Genomic DNA, 24,740 nt, shown 5'->3' with positions numbered 1-24,740 from the left:
CAATATCAAAACCTGCAGGTAAAATTGGCATTCAGATATATAACTAACCTTTACAACTAACTAAGCTGGACTTAGAAAAGCTTAACAACAGTATTCGGTAGAATTAGCAGGGAAATGATTCAATAAAAGTTGTGTGATCTCACTCATCCCAAAAGAAGTTCAATATTCAAAAAAAATGTAGGAATTTAAAGAATCAGAACCACACTGGTACCGTTGAACATTTTTTCACATGTAATTCAATAAAACATTACCCACAGCAAAAAAACAATTGCACAGTATCTGTAATTTTTCTATTTATGATATGAAATAAATAGCAACCACAGTAAATCTCTATCAGGATATCAAATGGGAAGATTTATATTTATTAAAGATGATTCTGAAAAACTCCACTTTCTACATGCCACTTTCTCAAATCTGCAGTAATATAGTGAAAGAGAATATACATTACTGCTGCTCCACTATGAAACTTCAAAGTTTTCAAAACTGACATGGAGAACTCAGCAGAATCAGATGTCAGGCACACACTATGAGATATAATGGTCATACAGAAGAACCTCATTACTTTTCTGCAGAAGTAATAAAGATGTTGACAAATAACAGGGAATGTTTACCTAATAACTTAAAGTACTACATCACACAGGTCATATCAAAGTAAGCAATGAAACTTGCATGACAAGAGACAGGCCAAGGATGCAAATAATCAAGAATAAGGGAATAGATATCAACTCATTGTCACACAAGGATGGACTGTGAGTTTCAGATTCAAGAGGTGTCTTTAAAAGTAGGCTGGATCAATGTACGTTGAGAAAACGAAATTGAAAGCTCCAGGGGTAGTATTATTAACAGGACTACTTATTACTTCAGGGCACTAGGTGTATTTGAGGACTTACAGGCAGTGGTGAGAGAAGTAAGGTGCAGTTCACATGAGAAAATCTGTAATTTGGGACAGATCAGGCTAGTTGGTTCAAATGACCTTTGCCACTGAAGACTTTTTGTTATGTAACTTTTCTATAAGAGATAATAAATTGCAGTAAGACTTCACACATATGACAGTATCCAGACCTATAAGGTGGAAAATAAAGAGTGATGCAATGCATTGAAGACTTTTGCAGCTTGAAGAACAAACGAGCTCCACAAATATGATCATCAGTTGCAACGGTCCCTTCGAAGAAGCAAAAGGTTCCTAAAACAAAATCTTTCAGTATGTGCTACCATGTGTCCCAGATTATTCCTAAAAAATGCTATTGTGACTTAAGTATCTTCACATGAAGTACAATGACCTGGTGATGTCCAAACATGGCCCATCACTATCAACATCCAGCAACAGTGCATCTCTATAGTGAGAGATCTAGGATTGTTGGTTACTCAGTTCTAATAGTAACATCACAAAGTGACTCTTTATTCATAGGATAGTAAAGGCTCAGTGACTGGCATATCTGTGAATTACCACTCCCCCACTGGTTTTCCCGTCCGTTTTCTTCTCTGTGATTTTGTGGTCTTGCCTTTCGGGGGTTTTTTGACCTGTTCATGTGAACTTTTCCATTTCTTTCCTTTTTGATTTTTCACACTTGAATGTAAGGCAGATGTCAGTGAAGAAATTCTGGAAAACAGAGAGGAACATAAGCATCAGACTCCAAGATGCTGTCAGGATGCGTCAATCTATTAGACTAAGAGCTTGAAATGCGCCCTGCTTATCATAACGCAAAAATGTTAACTCTTTCCGCACAATGCCCTCAGTGTTTTAAAGTTCCTATTCAAGACTTAATTATGCCACAATATTGGCACAGAGTAAGATGAGAGACGGTGATGTAGCGATGACGTCAGTACACCAATAATCCGGGGGGCCCCAAGTTAATGCTCTGGGGACAAGCATTCCAAACACACTGTGGCAGCTGGTGGATTTTATATTCAATGAGTACATCTGGAATTCTAAATCTTGGATCGGGAAAGGTGACTATTATAAATTATCATAAAAATCCATGTGGATCACTAATACCCTTTATAGAGGGATATCTGTTGTGCCTAACCAGTCTGGTCTACATAGGATTCCAGATTCACAGCAATATGGTTGTCTCTTAACTGTCGTCTGCAACACCCTGGCAAGCCACACAGTTCGAAGAGATGGGCAACAAGTGCTGACCTTGGTAGTAACACATTAAAGATTGAAAGAAAAAAGTCAAAGAGATAGGCCCCAAGAACCTCAGGTCATACAGGGACTAAATCCAGGCATCAGCATCATTAAGTGCCACAATGAACCATCTGAACATGGAACTTGGAACGGTACAGCCCAGGAATGGGCCTTTCAGCCCATGATGTTGTGCCAAATATGATGCCATGTGAAACTAATCCCTTCTGCCTGCCAGTCGTTCACATCCCTTCATTTCTTGCATATTCATGCACTTATCTGAAAGTCCCTTAAACGCCCCTATCGTATCTACCTCCACCACCACCCCACAGTGCGTTCCAGTCTCCTTCCACTCGGTGTGAAAAAAACTTGCTCCTCACATCTCCACTGAATTTCTATCAAGACTCCTCTCAACCTCCAGAGAAAACAACCGGAGTTTTTCTAGTCTCTCCTTATAGCTCATACTGTCTAATCCAGGTAGTATTCTGGTTTAAAAAAAAAACAGAAGTTGCTGGAAATGCTCAGCAGGTCTGGCAGCATTTGTAAAGAAAAAATTCAGAGTTAACATTTTGGGTCTAGTGACCCTTCCACAGAACCAGTTCTGACCTCTTCTCAGAAACGTTAACTCTAATTTCTTCTTCACAGATGCCACCAGATCTGCTGAGCTTTTTCAGCAACTTCTGTTTTTGTTCCTAATTTACAGCATCTGCAGTTCTTTCAGTTTTTATTTAGTATCGTGGTAAATCTCTTCAGCACCCTCTCCAAAGCCTCCATATCCTTCCAGTAATGTGACGAGCAAAATTGAATGCGATAATCTAAATGTAACCTGACCAAGGTCTTATAAAACTGCAACATGACATCCTGACTCTGGTACTCAATTCTTGACCAATAAAGGCAAACATGTCATTCGTTTTCTTTACCACCTTACCTACTTGCGTGGCTAATTTCAGCGAGCCATGGACTTGATCCCCAAAGTCCTTCCATATTTCAATGCCATTCAGAGTCGTGCCATTAAGTATACACTTTTCCTTAATATTTGATCTCCCAAAATGCAACACTTCACACTTACCCAGATTAGACGCCATCTGCCATTTCTCCACCCACAATTGCAACTGATCTATATCCCACTGTATCCTTTGACAACCTCCTACACTATCCAAAACTCCTCCAATCCTTGTATTGTTTGCAAACTTACTAACCCACCCATCTACATTTTCATCCAAGTCATTTTATATATCACAAAGTCACAAATCAGATCCCTGCGGAATACCACTAGTCACAGACCTCCAGCCTGAAAAACACCCTTCCACTAATATCCTCTGGCAAGCCAATCCTGAATCCACATGGCCAAGTCATCATGGTTCCCATGCATCTTCATCTTCTGGATCAGCCTACCATGAGGGACCTTGTTGAAAGCATTACTAAAATCCATGTAAATAACATTCACTGCTCTACCGTCATCGATCACCGTTGTCACCTCCTCAAAAAGTTCCATCAAGTTAGTAAGACATGACCTGCCCTGTACAAAGCCAGGCTTACTGTCCCTAATTAGGGCATGCTTTTCCAAATGTGTGTAAATTCTATTCTTAAGAATTCTCTCCAACAGCTTCCTAACCACCAATGAGAGATTCACTGGTCTGTAGTTTCAAGATTATCTCTATTTCCCTTCTTGAATGCAGGAACACCATTAGCTACTCGCCAGTCCTCTGGGGCCTCTCCAATGGCCAGCGAGAATACAAAAGACCTTGATTGGAGCTAAATAAATCCAACAAAAATTAATTAGTTTCAATTATGACAACTGAATTACTATTGTTCTCCACTATTCACACTGCTTAATTCAAATCACAAACTTTTAAAAAGTACAATAAAACACACTGAATTACAGACTGCACTGAAATGTTAAGGGGAATAGGAAGTACAATAAAAAGAGAAAATGATAAACATATTTAAATTAGCCAGTGTCCGCAGACAGAACGGTGGAGTGGTGGACAGTGTGGAAGAATGTTGCAGGTTGCAGGGAGACTTGGATGAACTGCAGAATTGGTCTGAAAGGTGGCAAATGCAGTTTAATACGGATAAATGTGAGGTGATTCACTTTGGGAAGAATAACAGGAAGGCAGAATACCGGGTCAATGGAAAGATTCTTGGTAGTGTGGATGTGCAGAGGGATCTTGGTGCCCATGTACATAGATCCCTGAAAGTTGCCACCCAGGTTGATAGTGCTGTTAAGAAGGCTTACGGTGTGTTAGGTTTTATTGGTAGAGGGATTGAGTTCTGGAGCCGTGATGTCATGCTGTACAAAACGCTAGTGTGGCCTCATTTGGAATATTGCGTGCTGTTCTGGTCACCCCATTACAGGAAGGATGTGGAAGCATTGGAAAGGGTGCAGAGGAGATTTACCAGGATGTTGCCTGGTCTGGAGCAAAGGCCCTATGAGGAAAGGCTGAGGGACTTGGGCCTGTTCTCATTGGAGAGAAGGAGGCTAAGAGGGGATTTAATAGAGACATACAAGATGATCAGAGGATTAGACTTGGTGGACAGTGAGAGTCTTTTTCCTCGGATGATGGCGTCAGCTTGTATGAGGGGGCTACAAATTTTGGGGTGATAGATTTAAGACAGATTTCAGAGGCAGGTTCTTTACTCAGAGAGTGGTAAGGGCGTAGAACGCCCTGCCTGCCAATGCAGTTAACTCAGCCACATTAGAGGCATTTAAACAGTCCTTAGATAAGGATATGGATAATGATGGGATAGTGTAGGGGGAGGGGCTTAGACTAGTTCACAGGTCGGTGCAACATCGAGGACCGAAGGGCCTGTTCCGCGCTGTATTGTTCTATGTTCTATGTAGAACGGTACTCACTTGTCAGAACTCTGTAGAGTATCTGCAACTATTTTATGCTTTTTATTTCAAATATTCAGCATTCACAGCAGTTTGCTATTGAAGTAGGCACAGTATTGTTTTGCTCAAATTATTAATCCGTTAACAGTCCATAACGTTAAGGGGAAATTAAGTAGAGGCATTCATATTCATGAAAGGTTTAAGTAATAACCGTTTATATCGGCAGGAGGGTTGGCAATGTCAAGTTACAGATTTAAGGTGACTGGCAAAAAAAGAGATAACCATAGCCAGGAATCCATAATGTCTGAGTGTGGTGATGGCAGTTTCAATCGTGACTTTCAAAAGAGAATTGAATATGCACTTGAAGATTTAAAAATAAAAATTGGAGATTTACAAGAAAAGAAAAGGAGCAATGGAAATATCTGAATTATTCTCGCAGAGAGCTGCCAATGTGGTTGACAGGCTAAATGGTCTCCTCTGTGCTGTAACCATTCTAAGATTCTATAAATATTTATCAAATTCCAACAATCCAAAAAGAAATTCTTCCTAACTTTTTTCCATGATCCCCAACTAAGAGAAAAGTGTCTTTCCCTATTCATCCATGCATTAATTTATTAAGTAGCAAGTACATTAACAGTAAGATTTGTTGAATCTTCTAATTCTTCAGTATTGCGTTGGAACTGGTCCCTCATCATACCATAAGCACCCCATCATCTTACATCAATCCAACTAACATAATTTCACTACTTTTCAATTCTATACCCTGAGAACTAAACCTCTGTGCTTTCTTTTTCTAGCAGTTTTAAATAATTTGCTGTCAGATAACTTATGGCACATCTCTGCCTCTGAGCCAGCAGTTCCAGTTTCAGGAACCATCTCAAGACTTGACCAAGAAATGTGCATTCATAATGTAGCCAAACAGGTTTGAGTTTCAACTTATAGTACATGTAACACACTGAAGCCAAGATGAAAGGGGAAAGAAACTCTTGGTCAGCGATCAACAGCAATCAATAACAAACCTCTGCAGGACATTGCATACAAGCACAATCATGAGCCTATACACAAGTCCATGGTCACTAATACCCCTTCAGGACAAAGTACCTGGAGTAAGAATTGATTTAATGGCCTGCAATACCTCTCAATTCTTTACTCTTCTTTCCATTCAGTTCGTATTTATATCTGTTATTGTCCATTTACCATTTAACCATCCAGTCTGCAGGTTTTCTGACATTGCAGCGTTATAAAAGGCACTTTCCTTCAATATTAGCAATACCATCCCAACCCCACCTCAGCCCAATCAATCTTCCAAAATTCAGTTAATTTTCAAAGAACAAATTCTTGCTTCACAAGGTTCTATAGTTACGTTGATTGTATGTTCCATAACCTCCACTAAAACAACTTTACTGACACTTCCACCAGCATTTTTGAGGAACAAAATGAAATATTTCATGGTTCTACTATACCTTCATCCCATGTTTCGACTCATTTTTCTTTACAAAGAGGGTCTTGATTCTAGCTTTTCTTCTTTCTTAACTTTTGTAGGCACTAGCTTTATATTACCCAAAAGAATTTTTTTTCACATTTCTTCTTCTTTTTTGGCCTTCTAACTTTCTTTCATCCAAATCAATTAAGCTTTCAATGACTGTCAATGTTTTAAACTTCATTTTTAACGTGTGCCTTACATTTTAAAGCATCAATTTTTTTCAATCAATTTTATTTTGATCAATGGGGAGGAATGTATTGATTTTGTACTCTTGGATATTTGAAGATTTGGCAGTATAGTTATTTGCTAGCTTTTCTGATGAACCGTTATGGGTCAGATCCCTACTAACCTTGTGGAGGACTTTGCCTTTTTCCACACTTTACCATTTTTATCTTTGACATAGTCTGACCTTTCTTCTGCTTTGGACCCAATGAAGGATCAGGTCCTGAAATATTCCACCTACTTTGCAGACATTATGGGTTCAGCTCCTTTCCTTGGTACAGGCTTGTCTCTTTTCATGTTCAGATCATCTCTCTTCACCGTCTCTTCTCCCTCAATGACTTCAGGCTTCAAAGATAAACAATAACAAAAAAAAAGCCTATTTGGTAACATGAGAGTAAAATCTATCAAAGGTAGCACTGAGACACAAATCATAAAATCCAGCATTCAGTGCAAAGTCTTCAATTTTGTGCTTTAACAGCAAAAATGGAGCAAAGCTGCTTTTGAGATTGGCTCTACTTCAGATAGAAAGAATGCAGCTGTGAGAGATCAAGCAACCAAAACCTTGTTCACACAGGACATTGTTAAGAAGAGGTGAGCCTTCAGCCCTGGGATCCCATTCTTAAATCTCCCACGCTTCAACATTGCTTTTGAGAAACTTCTTAAAGGAGCAAAGCAATGTCTTTGGCCAAACTTTTGATCACCTGCCCAATTAACTCTATGTTGTTTGGTGTCAAACTTTTGACTTCATCGTTTAAGTAATGTTTCTGTCATGTGCCATGGGATATTTCATTATGTTAAAGGTGCTGTATAAAAGCAAATCATTGCTGCAAAAACATCAGTTAAATTGACGTTCCTACTGCAAAATTCATCATGCATCCAGAAAATTTCTCATTGACATCTGGAAGAGCTTGCGCTTATGTAGCACATTGTTTTAAAATTTACTCATGGCATTCCAAGGTGCCTTATGGCCACTTTTCAAATGCTGACACTGTAGTAATGTAAGGAAACACAGCAAGCAATTTGGGCACAATAAGATGCCTCAAGAAAGAATGAGACAAATGAACAACTGATATTAGTTGACAGATAAGCACTGGTGACCAGAACAAGGGGGGAGCTACTCAGCTACTCTCGCAAAACAGTGCCTTAGGATTTTAAAAATACATCTGAGGGGTAAGTCAATGTGCTGATTTTAACATTCAAAATAATGACACCCACAGTGTTTACGGTGTTAAGCTTAAAATTTAAACATCAGTGTTAAATCTTCGTCTACAATGGATTTCCACTAAGTAAAATGTCCTGGGCACTTTGCTTGTATTTCCTGAATAATGTATCAGAGCCCTATAAATAGAAAGCACTCCCCAGCTCTCCAAACCAAACATCTAAAACAGCTACAGCATTATGGAACAATGGCCTACAAGGTCTCTGCCATTGGTTGCACTCAGTAGACAACCTAGGTGAAAGAAGTGAAAAAAACTGCAATCAGAAACAATACCATCAAGTCAGTACTTCTAGTAACAGGTTGTAACATTTTGATGCTTAGGCAGGATACTCTTCATCAGAACTGATGACATAAACTTTATCCACTTTTTGGGGCAGCATGGTGGCTCAGTGGTTAGCACAGTGTGAGGGACCCAGGTACAATTCCACCCTTGGGCGACTGCGTGGGTTTCCTCCAGGTGCTCCAATTTCCTCCCACACTCTAAAAACGTGCAGGTTAGGTGGATTGGCCATGCTAAAATGCCTGTAGTGTTCAGGGATGTGTAGGTTAGGTGGGTTATAGGGGGATTGGTCTGGGTGGGATGCTCTGAGGGTCAGTGTGGATTTGTTGGGCCGAAGGGCCTGTTTCCACACTTTAGAATTAGAATTAGAATCAGAATCCCTACAGTGTGGAAACAGACCCTTCGGCCCAACAAGTCCACACCGAACCTTAGAACATCCCACCCAGACCCATCCCCCTATAACCCACCTAATCTACACATCTCTGAGCACTGCAGGCAATTTAGCATGGCCAATCCACCTACCCTGCACATCTTTGGACTGTGGAAGGAAACCAGAGCAGCCGAAGGAAATCCATGCAGACAAGTGGAGCATGTGCAAACTCCACACAGACAGTTGCCCGAGGCTGAAATTGAACCTAGGTTCCTGGTGTTGTGAGGCAGCATTGCTAACTACTATGCCACCCTGCTGCCCTTAGGGATTCTGTGATCTATTCTATCAAATGAAGGATTTCCATTGTCCTAAAAGCTTAAACAACAGTTTTTAAGAAGTTAGTAACTTCTTGTAGACAATGTACTCCACAGCTTAATGACATTTCTACCTGGTACTTATCAAATGTAAATACTTCAACCACTAAAAGATGCACCACAGGTTAGCAAGACCAATATAAAAACCACCAACTGAGTATAATGCTTTACTTAAAGAGGAGCAGGATTTTAAAATAAAGGAAAGTCATGCTCAACCTGTATGAAACCCTGGTTTGACAACAATTAAAGTAATGCCTGCAATTTTGTTCATCATATTACAAAAATGATATCTGAGGCACAGGAGAGGGCAACACAAGAAATGCAACGGTATCCAGATCTGGAAAGGATTGACAGGCTAGATCTTTTCTCACTTGGAAATAAAAAGGCTGAGATGTGACCTTACAGATCTTTAAAATTATGAAAACATTTGAAGCAGGTACAAAGCGAATGTTTCCTCTTGTGGGGAAGAGTATAATTAGAGGTGATCAACATATGACAGACACGAGGAAATCCAATAGGGGATTCAGAAGAAATTTAACCCAATAAATGGTGAGAATGTGAAACTCGTTACCAGAGAGATTGGCCAAAGTGAAACGGAATTAACGTACTCAGGAGAAACTAGACAATTGATGAAGTGAATAGAGGACAACACGGTGGGTCAATGGTTAGCACTGCTGCCTCACAGTGCCAGGGACCCAGCTTGGATTCCACCCTCAGGCAAGTGTCTGTTGAGTTTGTGCATTTTCTCCATGCCTGTGTGGGATTCCTCCCATAATCCAAAGATGTGCAGTGAACTGGCCATGCTAAATTACCCATATTGTCCAGGGATACACAGGTTAGGTATGTTAGCCATGGGGAACGCATGCTTACAGGGATAGAATAGGGGTTGGTTCTGGGTAAGATGCTCTTTGGATGGTCAGTGTAGACTCAACTGACTGCATGGCCTGTTTAAATACTGTAGAGATTCTAAATAGGGGAATGGGAGAAGGCTCAACAGGAGCACATGGTATGATCATGGGCCAAATGCCTTGTTTTTGTGCCATATCCTATGCAGTAGTCCTGTATTTAAACTTCAACTCTAACTCACCTGGTTTGCACCAAGGTACAAATTGGCAGCAGTCAAATCTAAACTGCTAACCGTTGTTACAGTGACAGTGTGGTTTGGATGGTCGTACTGAATGGATTCCGTTTTGGATGCTGTCATTTGATCCAATTCATCAGCTTCCTCTGTAAGTAAATGAGAAACAATACAATCATCTTGCAGCATACTAGCCAAGGAAGACCACATTGCCTTCCACATTGCAGCGAGATTCAAGGTATGCAGACAGGTTGTACAAAAGTGCTAAATTGGCTTTAAATGGAAACTACAAGGCCATGAAAGGAACTATAGTGCTGATAACTTGCAATTACTTAAGTACCTTTCACCACCTTAAAATTGACAGTGGAAGGACTGATGTGTGGACAGGAGGAAAAGATGTCCAGGTCCAGGTCTTGCTGCATTTGGATATAGATTGCTTTGGCACCTGAAGAAACACAAATGGTGATGGATGCTGTGCAGTCATCAGTGAACATCCCCAATTCTGTTCTTATGACAGAGGAAAGATCATTGATGAAACAGCTGAAGATGGCAGGACCTAGGACTGCTCCTGAGGAATTCCTGCAGAGGTGTTCTAGAAAAAAAGAGTACTGACCTCCAACAACCATGATCATCCTCCTTTGTATCACGCATCCAAACAAGCAGAAAGATATTCCCAGTTAATAATGACTCCAGTTTTGCTAGGGCTCCTTGAAGCCACAGTCAGTCAAATCTTGCCTTGATATCAAAGGCAGTCACTCCCGCCTCATCTGATCTTTTTGAAATATACAGATCCTGAAAGGATGTTTTGCCTTATTGGGGAGAATGGAACTAGAGGACAAAGTTTAAAGCTTTACGATTACCCCTAAAGTTTTTTTCAAAGTATCTCTCAGAGGATCATTAGTCTGTGGAACAGTGGAGGCTGGATGCGTGAGCAGATATCTGGTCTAAAGAGGAAATTGAGGATTGTGGGGGACAAGCAAAAAAGTAGACTGAAAGTCACAGACAGACCAGTAAAGATTTTATCAAGTGGCAGACAAAATTCAAAGGGCAGAATGTAATCCTAATTCTGGTATTGTTTTTTTCAAAAGAAAATTTGAGGTTTTCTTGAAAAACAGTTAGACATTGAAAATCAAGAAACAGGAAGTTCTCTTTACTCTTTTTATGGGATGTGGATGTCACTGGCATCAGCGTTTGTTGCCCATCCTTCACTGCTGTTGAACAAGACTTTGTTTCACTGGTCTAGGCTGCTCCAGGCTCCACTGCTAAGCCATCATAGCAGGTCAATGCTAGAGTTAACTACTTGTGTTTATAGATTACATGTTCTGAGACACTTTCTTAAAAACCAATATCTCAGGAACAGTCGTTCCTTAACTACATAACTCAACAAAAACTGGAAAGCTGAGCTTGAAACCAGCTCAATCACGCTAGTAGATCAAAGTTACCTAAAGCTTCTTGTCTCTCCTTGAACATCTTCACATATTCCTTGTGTCTCTGCAAGTCAGTAAAGAGTACAGGTTAGAAAATTAGCATTATTTAATAGTGCATGCTCAATTTTCAGCAATTCACCGATAGAAGTCATGTCTTCAACTGCCAAGGCAGCAAATTCTCAAATTCCCTCCCTCAGTAAAATAGCTTGCCCATGCTGCTATTCTCGCTGAATAAACCTGCATGTGAGGCAGACCAGGACTCAGAATCATTAATATAACATAGTCATTAACAAATCTAATAGGAAATTTAGAGGAAACGTCTGTACTCAGAAATTGGTTCAACACGGAACTCCACCACCACAACTACATTGAGGGGTTGAGGCAACAAGCACAGGTACATTTAAGATGAAGCAAGATAAACACAAGGAAGAAAGCAATAGAAAGATGGGATTTAGGTAGAGGGTGAGCAGAGATTCATGTGGAACCTTAGCATCAGAGTAGATCTCTTGAGGCAAATAGCCCGTTTTTGCTTTGTAAGTCCTTCTTAAGACTAAGTAATCTTACTTTTCTCCTTCAAGAAACACTTTAAAACTTATCTCTTTGACCAAACCGTGGGTCCAGTTGAGACCTTTATTATTTTTTTTTCATTTTTGGTTTGGAGTTGTGTACCGTGAGCTGAGAACTGAACGTGACCTTTTAGCTGTGAGCAGCAGCTTGCTTTTAAAAATAAAGGACAAACAGGTTTGGAAGTTAATTGAAGGTTGATTCTTGTTCAGAGAATGCTGTGGGTTTTCCTGTTCCAGAGATGCATTACACTCAAACAGATGGCAGATGACTGGATAATGAGGCCTCAGAGTGTTAACCAATCTAACAAAGAAAATGTTGCAAAAGAAAAACAGAAACAGAGACCAAAGTCTGCACTGATTTTGAACTGCGTTTTTGTCAGAATGATTGTGGCTGCCAAAGCTACAGGACAGAGGTTTGATTGCTCGCTACCTATTCTCCCATTATCAACTTACTCAAAGTTCGGAGATCGGAATTTCAGTAAGAAGAATTAAGAGAACACTCTTTGGAGCCTACTGGAAGCTGTTTGCATTGATCATACAACGGTAAGAAATAGGAATAGCTATTCAGCTCCATTCAAAAGGATCATGGCTAATTCAACATTCCTCTTATTCACTTGCCCGTCTTTTCTACATAACCCTTGATGCCCTAAGGATAAAGAATATTTCTCAGCCTTAAATATTCTCAACGACTCTGTGGGAGGACGTCCAAGAACTCTCAACTCGCTGAGAGAAGCACCTCTTCTCATTCTTAAATTGGTGTCCCTTTATTCTGAGATTATGCCCTCTGGTCTTAGATTCTTCCATGAGGAGGAACATTCGCTCAGCATTTACCCTGCCAATCCCCGAAGAACCCTACATGTGTCAATAAAGATCACTTCTCTTCTAAATCCCAACGTGTAAAGTCCGAACTTGTCTAGCTGTTGTTCATAAGACAATCCCTCTATAATGGGAATCATCCAAGTGAACCTTCTCTAAACTGCTTTCTTAAATAAAGGTGACCAAAACTGCTGACAGCACTCTGGATATGGTCTCACCAGGACCTTGTAAAGTAACAGTAAGACATTCCTACTCTTCTGCTCCAACCTCTGTGAAATAAGCACCAACATTGCCTTAGCTTGATCACCTGCTACACCAGTGTGCTAGCTTTCTCTGTTTCATGCACAAGTACCCCCAACTACCTTTGTGTTGCAGTTTTTCTCAATATTTAAATAATGCTGTTCTCCCAAGCTTTTTCCCCGTTATACTCAGTTTGCCAACTTCTGACCCAATTAATTAACTTAACAATATTTCCCTCACAACATACCTTTTCACTTATTTTTGCGTCTTCTGCAAATCTTGCTACAGTGCGTTTGCTTCTTTCTTCCAAGTCATTAACATATTATAAACAGTTCCGGACCTAGCACTGATCCCTGTGTAAGCCCACTGGTCATTGATTGCCAACCTTAAAAGGAACCCCTTACCCCATTCACTTTTTCCTGTACGTTAGCCAATTCTCTATTAATAGCTGCAACACCATGAGTTCTTACCTTATGACAAACTTTTTGAGAAATACCTTGTCAAATACCTTTTTGGGAATCCAAATTCAACACATCTACTGGTTCCCCTCAATCCACTCTGGGTGAGACTTGAAAATGCTAATTAATTAGGCTTGATCTCCCTTTTATGAACCAATATTGACTCTGCTTGATTAGACTGTGATTTTCCAAATATTTTGCTACTATATCCCCAATAGTCGATTCCAATACTTTTCCAAAGATAGATTTCAGGCTAATTGACCTACAGTTACCTGCTTTTTGCTTCCTTCCCTTTTTGAATAGATGTGTCACATTGTCAGTTTTCCAATCCTCTGATACTTTCCAGAATGTAAAGATGTTTTAAAAATTACAACGAATACATCCACCATGTACACACACCATATAGCCACCTCTTTTAGGATTCTAGTATATAAGGCACAAGGCCCAGTGGTTTTAGATACCTTCAGCTCCTTTAGAGATTGTCTGTTACTACTTCTCTAGTGAAGGTGATGTCACTAAATTCCTTCCCCATATTCTTTAGTATCAATCGATTGTTTGAAGTATCTTCCACCGTGAAGACTGATTCCATTGTTCCCCATAACTGCGCTGTAATGTTCTATGTTCTATAACCATCACCCCAGATTCATTTTCTAAGAGGTCTATGTTCACTTTGACCTTTCTCTTTACATACTTAAAGAAGCTCTTGTCAGATTTTATATTCTTAACTAGTTTGTCCTCAGTTTACTTTCTCGCTTTCATTTTTGCCAGATTCTAGACTTATCACAGTCTTTGGGTATATGACTGACTTTTGAATCATAGAATCACGTGACCCGACAGTGTGGAAGCAGGCCTCTCAGCCCATCAAGTCCATACTAACTCGTCAAAGAGCATCCCACCCAGACCATGTTGGTACATTCTCCCTAAGTCTGCGCGAGTTTCCACTGAGTGCTCCAGTTTCTTCCGACTGTTCCAGGTTCCTCCCACAGCAGAAAGATGACAAATCAGCTGGATCAGCCATGCTAAATTGCCACGGGGTGTTCAGGGATGTACAGATTAGGTGGACTGTCCACAGTAAATGCAGGGTTACAGGGAAGGACTGGGAACTAGATCTGGGTGGGATGCTGTTGGAGGGTCAGTGTGGATTTGATGGGCCAGAAAGCTTCTTTCCGCACTGTAGGGATTTTATAATCCTATGGTCCAAATGAGCTCTACATCATCCAAGACTAGAATGTCTCCAGGTGGTATCATGGACAGTGAGGAAGGTTATCAGGAATTGCACCAGCATCTTGATCAGCTGGGGAAGTGGACCAAGAAATGCCAAATGAAGTTTAATACAGATAAGTGTGAGGTGATGCATTTTGGAAAGTCAAATCAAGGTAGGAGTTTCATGGTGAATGGTAGGGCCTTCAGGAGTGTAGTGAAACAGAAGAACCTCAGAGTTCAGGCAAGAGTTCACAGTTAGACAAGGCACTGAAGAAGGCATCTGGCACATAGGTGTTCATCAGACATGGCACGGAATATAGAAGTTGGGAAGTTATGTTGCCGTTGTACAGAACATTGGTGAAGCTGCACTTGGAGTATTGTGTTCAGTTTTGGTCACCTTGCTATAGGAAGGATTTTATTAAATTAGAAAGAGTGCAGAAGAAGTCTGCAAGGATTTTGCCAGGACTCAAGGAGCTCAGTTATAGGGAGAGGTTGAACAAGCTAGGACGTTTTTCTTTAGAGCAAAGGAGACTGAGGGTGTATGTTATTGAAGCGTATAAGATCATGAGAGACATGTTTATGGTGAATGCACTCAGTCTTTTTCCCAGGGATGTGGAATTGAGGACTAGAGGGCATCAGTTTAAGCTAAGAGGGGAAAGAACACATTGGAACCTGAGGGACAACTTTTTTTACACAGAGGGTGGTACACATATGGAACGAATTGCCAGCGGAAGTGGTTGAGGTGGGTACATTAACAACATTTAAAAGGCATTTGGAGAGTACACGGACAGGAAATGTTTATAAGGATATGGGCCAAGTGCAGGGAAATGGGGTTAGAGTGGATGGACATTTTGGTCGGCATAGACCAGTTTGGGCTGAAGGACCTGCCTCCGTGCTATAGGACTCTATGGCTCTCACAATTGTCCTCATTCCATCTTACTAACAGTGCTACCCCACCACCTCTTCCATCCCTTTAATCTTTCCAAAATGTCCAATATCCCTGAACGTTAAGTTCACAGTACTGATTTCTTTGTAATCATGTTTCCATAACAGCTATTAGATCACATTCATTCACCTCGAATTGTGCCATCAGTTTGTCTACTTTATTCCAAGTCATTCAGGCATCAAGATACAAAGTCTTTAAGGTCATTCTATGATCAAATTCCTCTACGTTTGTATGCTTCCTTGGTGTAATTTGACATTCACACATTCGGTCCCTTTCCTCTATTTTCTTGTAACAATCATCCTATCACTAATCTGTGATCCTACCTTCTTTTTCACCTTTGATCTTTGTACTTTCCATGCAATTGAACCTACAGTTCTGTCTACATCCCTAGTAATGCAATTTACCAGGATTCTGATTCCCAACATGATTCAGGTGGGACCATCCCACCAGAACGGATTCCTTCTTCCCCAGTACTGGTGTCAAATAATTCATGCCTTCAAACCCATTTCTCCCACTTCAATCTTTGAGTCATGTGTGAACTTTTTAATTTTGTTGACCCTGTGCCAATTTCCTCATGACTCAGGTAGTTATTTGGAGATTATCGCTTTTTTCGGTTCTGCTTTTCATTTAGTCCATGGCTGCTCATGTTTCCTCGATGATACTGTTTCCCTTGTTCTACCTGCATTGTTGGTATATGGACCACAGCAACTGGATCTTTCCTCTCCCACTCCGAGTTCCTCTGCAGCCCAGACAGAATATCCTAGACCCAGAGATAATGGGAACTGCAGATGCTGGAGAATCCGAGATAACAAAGTGTGGAGCTGGATGAACACAGCAGGCCAAGCAGCGTCTTAGGAGTACGAAAGCTGATGTTTCGCCCCCCACTCCCCTCCAACCCCACCACACCCGGCACTTTCCCCTGCAACAGCAGGAAGTGCTACACTTGCCCTCACACCTCCTCCCTCACCCTCATCCCAGGCCCCAAGATGACTTTCCACATCAAACAGATGTTCACCTGCACATCTGCCAATGTGGTATACTGCATCCACTGTACCCAGTGTGGCTTCCTCTACATTGGGGAAATCAAGCGGAGGCTTGGGTACTGCTCTGCAGAACACCTATGCTTGGTTCGCAGTAAACAACTGCACTTCCCAGTCACGAACCATTTCAACTCCCCCTCCCATTCCTTAGATGACATGTCCATCATGGGCATCCTGCAGTGCCACAACAATGCCACCCATTTTGGGTTGAGACCCTTCTTCAGAAATGGGAGAGGGAAAGGGGATTCTGAAATAAATAGAGAGACGAGGGAGGCCCATAGAAGATGGATAAAGAAGACAGGGTGAGAGGAGACAGACAGGTCAAAGAGGCGGGGTTAGAGCCAGTGAAGGTGAATGTAGGTGGGGAGTTAGGGAGGGGATAGATCAGTACAGGGAGGACGGACAGGTCGAGGAGGTAGGGTGAGGTTAGTGGGTAGGAGATGGGGATGGGGCTTGAGGTGGGTGGAATGGTTAGGGAGGCAGGAGCTAGCTGGGTTGGCTTTGGGATGTGGTCGGGGGAAGGGAGATTTTGAAGCTTGTGAAGTCCACATTGATACCCTTGGGCTGCAAGGTTCCCAAGCAAAATATGAGATGCTGTTCCTGCATCTTTTGGGTGGTGTCATTGTGGCAATGCAGGAGGATGGACATGTCACCTGAAGGGTGGGGGATTTGAAATAGTTCGCGACTGGGAGGTGTAGTTGTTTGTTGCATGGTCTGCGGACCTGGATTCAAATTCCACTACAGCAGTTAGTAGATTTTCAATATAGTAAAATTTGGAATTAAAATTCCAATGATGAATGTAAAACCATTATGGACTGTCATAAAAATCCATCTAGTTTATTAATGCCCTTTAGAAACACAGAAGATAGGAGGAGGAGGAGGAGACCATTCAGCTCTTCAAGCCTGCTTCACCATTCATGACAATCATGGCTGATCATTCAGCTTTCTTCCAATAACCTTTGGTCCCATTCACCCCAAGTGCTATATCTAACTGCCTCTTGAATATATTCAATGTTTTTGCATCAAAATGTGGTAAGGAATTCCACAGGCTCACCACTGTCTGGATGAAGAAATGAGTCCTTATCTCCATCCCAAGTCCAGTCTGTCTTGGTAATTGGTTGATTCTTAATGACCGTATAGCAAACCACTCAGTTGTATCAAATGGGGGAAAGAAAACAAAATTCCCTCCCTTATGGCTTTGTGGATCAACTACAGCAACTGTAGGACTGCAACGGTTCAGGAAGACAGCTCACCAGCACCTTTTCAAGAGCACCTAGGGACAGGAAATAAATGCTGGCCAACCAGCAATGCCTACATCCCACAAATTTAAAAAGCTCATGTAAGCTGCTCTTTTAGAGTAATCATCTGTCAAAATGAATGGGTCAATCACGACTCCCACCTCCTCTTTCACTCGTTTCTGTTCTTCCTTCAGCTTAACTTTAATTTCTTCCAAAGCCTTTTTCCTCCTCTCCACCTTACGCTTGTGAAAGCCGGTCAAAAACTCCCTTAAAAAAAAAACATGAAAAAACAGAATGGTTTATAAAAATCATAATGACCACAGCCCACAGGAAGTCACGTGAACTAGGAGGTTGTGGTGGTTTTTAGGGGTCACTGCAGCTTAAGGAGAACAGTGGTTCAAGAAGGCAGCTCATCATCAACCTCGCCAAGCCATCCAGGGAGTTAAAGATGGGTAATAAATGCCAGGCCAGCAATATCCACATTTTATGTATGAACTGAATAAGATTCAGCTTTTTGATGCTGCTTTGCCATTAGGTAAGATCACAGGAAATCTAATGTTGACTGAACAGCACTGCTCGATTCACTTCAACTCTCTACCCCTCCCACTTCTACACCTCCACCACCTCCCTCGGTCCCCACCCCCGCCACACACCCTCCCTCGGCCACCCCCACCACCCCACCTCTGTCGGCCACCTGCCACCCCTCGGCCACCACTCCCCCCACCGCCCCCCCCGGCCTGCCACCAACCGCCCCAGCCCCGCCACCACCTCTCCCTCAGCAACCCCGCCACCCCCCCTCCCTCAGCAACCCACCCCTCTCCGCCACCCCCCCACCCTGGGCAACCCTCTCTGCCACCACCCCACCCTGGGCAACCCCCCCCCCCCCCCCCCCGCCACCCCCCTCCCTCGGCAACCCCCCGCCACAGCCCCTCCCTTGGCACCACCCCGCTCCCCGCCACACCCCTCCCTCGGCGCCACACCCCTCCCTCGGCACCACCCCGCTTCCCGCCACACCCCTCCCTCGGCAACCCCCCCTCCACCGGCAAACCCCTCCCCTCGGCAACACCCCCCTCCCCGCCAGACCCCTTTTCCTGCCACACCCACCTCCCTGCCGCCACACCCCCTCCCTTGGCAGCCCCCCCCCACCCTGGGCCGCAGCCCCCCCCCACCCTGGGCCGCAACCCCTCCCTGCGTCCACCCGCCTCCCTCGGCAACCCTGCCTCCCGCCCCCTCCCACTCCCATCCCCCGCCCCCTCCCCCTCCCATCCCCCGCCCCCTCCCCCTCCCATCCCCCGCCCCCTCCCCCTCCCACTCCCATCCCCCGCCCCCTCCCACTCCCATCCCTCGCCCCCTCCGTCAGCCACCCCCCACCACTCCCTCGGCCACCCACTCCGATCCCTCGCGCCCGGCCCCGATCCCTCGCCCCTCCCCCTCCCTCGGCTGCCCCCCCCCTTTGGCCATGGCCATGCCCCCGCCCCCTCCCCCTCCCCTCCCCCTCCCTCAACCCCCACCTCCAGCCATCCCTCCTCCCCGACTCCCACCACCATTGCCCCTTCCTCCTGTCATCTCCCCTCCCCCCAAACTCCTATGCCTCGACCCTCCCTCTCTTCCCCCGACCCCGCCATCTCCCCAGCTCCGTTCCCTCACCTCCGCGCATCCTCGCTGAACACCAGGACCTCCTTTCCCCGCTCTCGGCCTGACCCTGAGCCGGCGGCCCCGCGCTCTTTCTTCATTCTTTTCTCGCTCCCACTCGTGCGCGCGGCCGAAGAGCAACCGCCGCAACAGTCCCAGGCTCCGCCTCCTCCCTCACAAAAGTTCCGCTTCCTCGGTGACCGTGGGGACGGTCCTGTTATCCGAGGATCACTCACTATTTGAGGGAGACATTCCCTGTCCAGATGGCAGTCAACATATTTGGTCATAAAATGTGGGGCTGGATGAACACAGCAGGCCAAGCAGCATCTCAGGAGCACAAAAGCTGACGTTTCGGGCCTGGACCCTTCATCAGAGAGGGGGATGGGGTGAGGGTTCTGGAATAAATAGGGAGAGAGGGGGAGGCGGACCGAAGATGGAGAGTAAAGAAGATAGGTGGAGAGGAGAGTATAGGTGGGGAGGTAGGGAGGGGATAGGTCAGTCCAGGGAAGACGGACAGGTCAAGGAGGTGGGATGAGGTTAGTAGGTAGGAAATGGAGGTGCGGCTTGGGGTGGGAGGAAGGGATGGGTGAGAGGAAGAACAGGTTAGGGAGGAGAAACGTCAGCTTTTGTGCTCCTGAGATGCTGCTGGGCCTGCTGTGTTCATCCAGCCTCACATTTTATTATCTTGGATTCTCCAGCATCTGCAGTTCCCATTATCTCTGAACATATTTGGTCATTCGGTCCAGGAGAAGCTTTATTGTCACCGATGTTATCAATGTCTGGGCATGTTGTTGAAGGGTCTGGATCACCCTGCCTGCTCCCTCTTGACTCTTGTCCCACTGAGGGTAGACATTGTTACAGTGATAAGGAAATCTGCCATCTGTGATAGAGATAGTAAAAACTACCGATGCTAGAGTCAGAGGTAACACAGTGTAGAGCTGGATGAACACAGCAGACTAGGCAGCATCAGAGGAGCAGGAGAACTGACGTTTCGGATCTGGGTCCTTCGGAAATTTTAGGGAAATTCCTTCCCTAAAGAACTTAAGTGAGCCAGATACATTATTATGACAATTGATGACAGCTCGCATTATTGAGATTTGAATTCTAGATTTTCATGAATTATCTGAATTTAAATCCTGCCACCTGGAAGCAAAACCCAGTAAAACTGGCAAGTGAGACATACTAGTTTGAGGAAGGGTCACTGGACCCAAAACGTTAACTTCCTCTCCACAGACCTGCAGCGCTTTTTCAGCAATTTCTGTTTTTGTTTGTGTATATGAGGCATAATGGCCTGCCTGGTCTTGTATTCTTCAAAATTGAGCTCCAGAATGTTCATCTCAAAGTTTTTCGTCTTTACCCCTGGGCAGCGGCTATGGTGGGATCTGACCTTGTGTTTTCTGAAGAAGGTTCCCGACCCGAAACGTTAACTTCCCTAGTGCTCTGATGCTGCTGCGTTCCTCCAGCTCCACACTGTGTAATCTTTAATCAGCCGTCTTTACTTGGTTTGGCCTACATGTGACTCCAGAGACACAGCAATATGGTGGACTCTTAAATGCCCTCTTAAAAAAAATCATTGCTATATAAAACTTTAGTTGGGATACATTTCGCACATTGTGAGCAGAACTGCTCACAAACACTTAAGGATATGAAGGCCTTGGCGAGTGTGCAAAAGAGGCTTACCTGGATCTTGCCTGAATTGGAGTGCATTAACAATAACATTTGAATTGTTTTTGCTTGAGCACGGTGGCTGAGGAGTAACCTTTAAGAAGTGTATAAAATTGAGAGGCATGGATAGGGTGGATCATTGGAGTCTTTTTCCTCAGCTAACATGTCACATCCTAGGCGACGTAGGTTTAAGGTGAGAGGGGGGAAAGGTTTGAGAAATGTGCAAGGCAAGTTTAATACGCAAAGGATGTTAAGTGCCTAGGACACCATGCCAGGGACAGTGATAGAAGCAGAAACAATCACAACATTTACAAATTGAGAAATGCCTCATCTCTGAACAGGGAACAACCTCTCAGGGGTACAAAGTTATCTTTTTCGAACATTAAAACAATTTTGAACTAAAATATTTTTAATACCTGCAAAACAGACACTACGAAAATAAAAGATTGTATTCAAGTAAAATTTATTATCAGTTTAGAAATTGCAATGTTCCAAGAATCCTGACATTCGCTTTCTTTTAGATGCCCCTCTGTTTCAGATATTTGGCCACTTTCCCCCCTCTCACCTTAAACCTACATCGCCTAGGATGTGACATGTTAGCTGAGGAAAAAGACTCCAATGATCCACCCTATCCATGCCTCTCAATTTTATACACTTCTTAAAGGTTACTCCTCAGCCACCGTGCTCAAGCAAAAACAATTCAAATGTTATCGTTAATGTACTCCAATTCAGGCAAGATACAGGTAAGCCTCTTTTGCACCCTTGCCAAGGCCTTCATATCCTTCCTTAAGTGCTTGTGAGCAGAACTTCTTATTGAGCGCTCCACCATGAACACCTTTTTTTGCCCAGCACAAACACCATGGTCTTGATGGTTTTCCCGATGCAGATGCTCTTGTCTTGATCGCCCTTCATCCTCACTTCCATCACTCCATCATTGTTGACCATGAGGTTGTCCCTGATGACAGAACATTTCTTTCCCCCGATGGTGATGCCAGTTTGTAAGAAAGCCTTGCGATCCTGTCCTGTTAACATGCTGACCTCCTGTGGGGAGATGGCAGCCAGCACACCTCCGGGCTTTGAAGCCCAGACGGACTTCTTGTCAGCATGGCCCACAATGGCAGCATCTTCCACATTCTTGTCCTTCAATATACTATTGATGTAAGTCTTCCAGTCAGACAACCTTTCCTTGATTGGCTTCAAGCACAAATCTCCTTTACGATAGCTCATTGACAGGTATTTATTAATATGGAAATTCTTCCTGAACAATATTTTTGCATTATGACATCAAAACAATATGTGACATCATATCGATACTTCATTTCTTCAGTAATAAATATTTAGTTTATGTTCTGATAGAATAGAAAAATTTTTCTTACATTAAAATTAGTTATTGCACAATATTACTCAGGGTAAATTGACTGAGGCCTTTACATTTATCCCATCAAATGTTTCCATAAAAAGTTGATTTTCTCACTTACCATCAATAGAAATTAGTCACTAATTAGTAATAGGGAATTCATGGGCAACATTTTTAATCTAAAGATTGATGGGAATGTGGAACTCCCACATTAGCACATCAAAAGGTAGATAATATCGGTGCATTTTTGCAGGAGGTTCAACAAACATAGGATATAAGTGTAAACAATAGGAATGGGAGGTTATTAATCTGAATCAATGAAGATAGAGAGGAGAAGGCTTGGGTGCAACATAAAAACTACAGACTAGTTGCCTTATTGGATAATTTCTGTGCTTTACGTTATGTGTGTAACACTTTTCATTTCTGTTATGAATGCTAAAGTACCAGTAGTTTGATGCTGTACGTAGGGGATCTCAAAAGGCCAAAATTAGAAGGACGCAGATATCTCAGTGAGAGGTAGTTCTGAAGAGATTAGAGATGGGAGCATCGAGACCATATAGGGATGAGAATTTTAACATCATGACATTGCTTAACTGGGAGTTAAATGTCAATGAGCGAGCTCAAGTTGATGAATGTGAGACTTGGGCCATGAGCAACAGAGTTTTTGATTGTTTGAACAGAGTTTAGAGAGTGTTCGGAGGAAGGGTCATCGGACTCAAAACGTTAACTCTGATTTCGCTTCACAGATGCCGCCAGACCTGCTGAGCTTTTCCAGCAATTTCAGTTTTTGTTACAGAGTTTACAACTGGGAGCGTAGCAGGGTTGCATTAGAATAGTCAAATCTACAGGTAACACAGAGCTGAAGCAGTATGGATTCAGAAAGTAGAAATACAGAAGCCTTATGGATAGTGTGAATATTGTATTTGAAAATTAATTTCAGCCTCTTCAGAGAACAATTCAGCATATCATTAAACTACCATAAACTATATTTTTAGTTGTAACTTCTTACTGTAGAGATGCAGATATAAATTTAAGTAAATTTTGCCCAAGGGGGAGGTTTTGTTTTAGTGAGTGAGAATGCTGTTTTGTACTGAAAGTGAACAATTTCATTTGTTAGCAAAAAATGGATGAAGTTCAATAGGGAGAAAAACAAGTAAACAAAGAGAAATTGTTCTTGTGTCTCTCACTACCCACAACTTCCCAAAATGTTCAGTCAACTTGTACATGATAAACGCCCATAAACAGCAGTGCATTAGATGTTCAATTAAAATCAACTATGCAATGAAGGCTGTCAGAGCAACAGGAGGGCACGCCTGATGCAGAATCTCCCATATCCACTTAAAGGAACATGAGAAAATAAGAAATAGGAACACAAGTATGTTTTACAGCTCCTCCTACCTGATACGCCACTCATGGATGATCTACTACCTCAACATTACTTTCCTTCCAAGAAGTCTTGTGGTACGTTCCCCACTTCTGGGCCAAATTGAAGTCCTATCTCAGGTGGACTGGGTGAATAATGTTGCCAGTGGATCCAAAGAAAGGGAATTCATGGAATGTTTACAGGATGGCTTTTTGGAACAGCTTGTGATGGAGCCCACAAGGGAGCAGACTATTCTGGACTTAGTGCTATTTAATGAGCCTGACTTTATAAAAGATCTTAAAGTAAGGGAACTCTTAGGAGGCAGTAATCATAATATGGTAGAGTTCAGTCTGCAGTTTGAAAGAGAGAAGGCAAAATCAGATGTAATGGTATGACAGTTAAATAAAGGTAATTACAGGGGCATGAGAGAGGAATTGACGAAAATCGACTGGAAGCAGAGCCTAGCGGGGAAGACAGTAGACCAACAATGGCAGGAGTTTCTGGGTGTAATTGAGGACACAGTACAGAGGCTCATCCAAAGAAAAGAAAGATTATCTAGGGTGGGATTAGACAGCCATGGCTGACGAAGGAAGTCAGGAAATATATCAAAGAGAAAGAAACAGTCTATAAAGTGGCCAAGAGCACTGGGAAATCAGAAGATTGGGAAGGCTACAAAAACAAACAGAGGATAACAAAGAGAGCAATAAGGAAGGAGAGGATCAAATATGAAGGTAGGCTAGCCAGTAATATTAGAAGTGATAGTAAAAGCTTTTTTCAATACATAAGAAACAAACGAGAGGCA

The 24,740-nt window shown here is 42.9% G+C and overlaps 1 protein-coding gene and 1 pseudogene across 1 annotated transcript; both read right to left on the bottom strand.

Annotated features, from left to right (window-relative positions):
• Positions 1–333: 333 nt before the first annotated feature.
• On the bottom strand, positions 334–19,947 carry nol12 (nucleolar protein 12). The gene is made up of 6 exons (XM_048521609.2): positions 19,569–19,947; positions 18,083–18,188; positions 11,430–11,478; positions 9,997–10,136; positions 6,908–7,011; positions 334–1,600 (listed from the first exon to the last, which is right to left on the bottom strand). The coding sequence occupies exons 1-6, from the start codon at positions 19,838–19,840 to the stop codon at positions 1,444–1,446; spliced, it is 828 nt and encodes a 275-aa protein (XP_048377566.1). The 5' UTR covers positions 19,841–19,947; the 3' UTR covers positions 334–1,443.
• Positions 19,948–21,735: 1,788 nt separating this feature from the next.
• LOC125446999 (profilin-3-like) lies at positions 21,736–22,445 on the bottom strand (annotated as a pseudogene).
• Positions 22,446–24,740: the final 2,295 nt, after the last annotated feature.

This window comes from Stegostoma tigrinum, chromosome 38 (genome assembly GCF_030684315.1).
Source record: "Stegostoma tigrinum isolate sSteTig4 chromosome 38, sSteTig4.hap1, whole genome shotgun sequence".
NCBI lineage: Eukaryota > Metazoa > Chordata > Chondrichthyes > Orectolobiformes > Stegostomatidae > Stegostoma > Stegostoma tigrinum.
Note: the sequence above shows the minus strand (reverse complement) of the source record. Positions and strands in the feature narration are given on the sequence as shown.

Coding starts and splice junctions, on each gene's coding strand:
- nol12 (XM_048521609.2), bottom strand. CDS start 19,840: ATGACCAAATATGTTGACTGCCATCTGGACAGGGAATGTCTCCCTCAA. Junction 18,189..19,568: donor TTCAGCGAGGATGCGCGGAG/GTGAGGGAACGG, acceptor TTTTTTTTTAAG/GGAGTTTTTGACCGGCTTTC. Junction 1,601..6,907: donor GAACCCATAATGTCTGCAAA/GTAGGTGGAATA, acceptor TCTGTTTTCCAG/AATTTCTTCACTGACATCTG.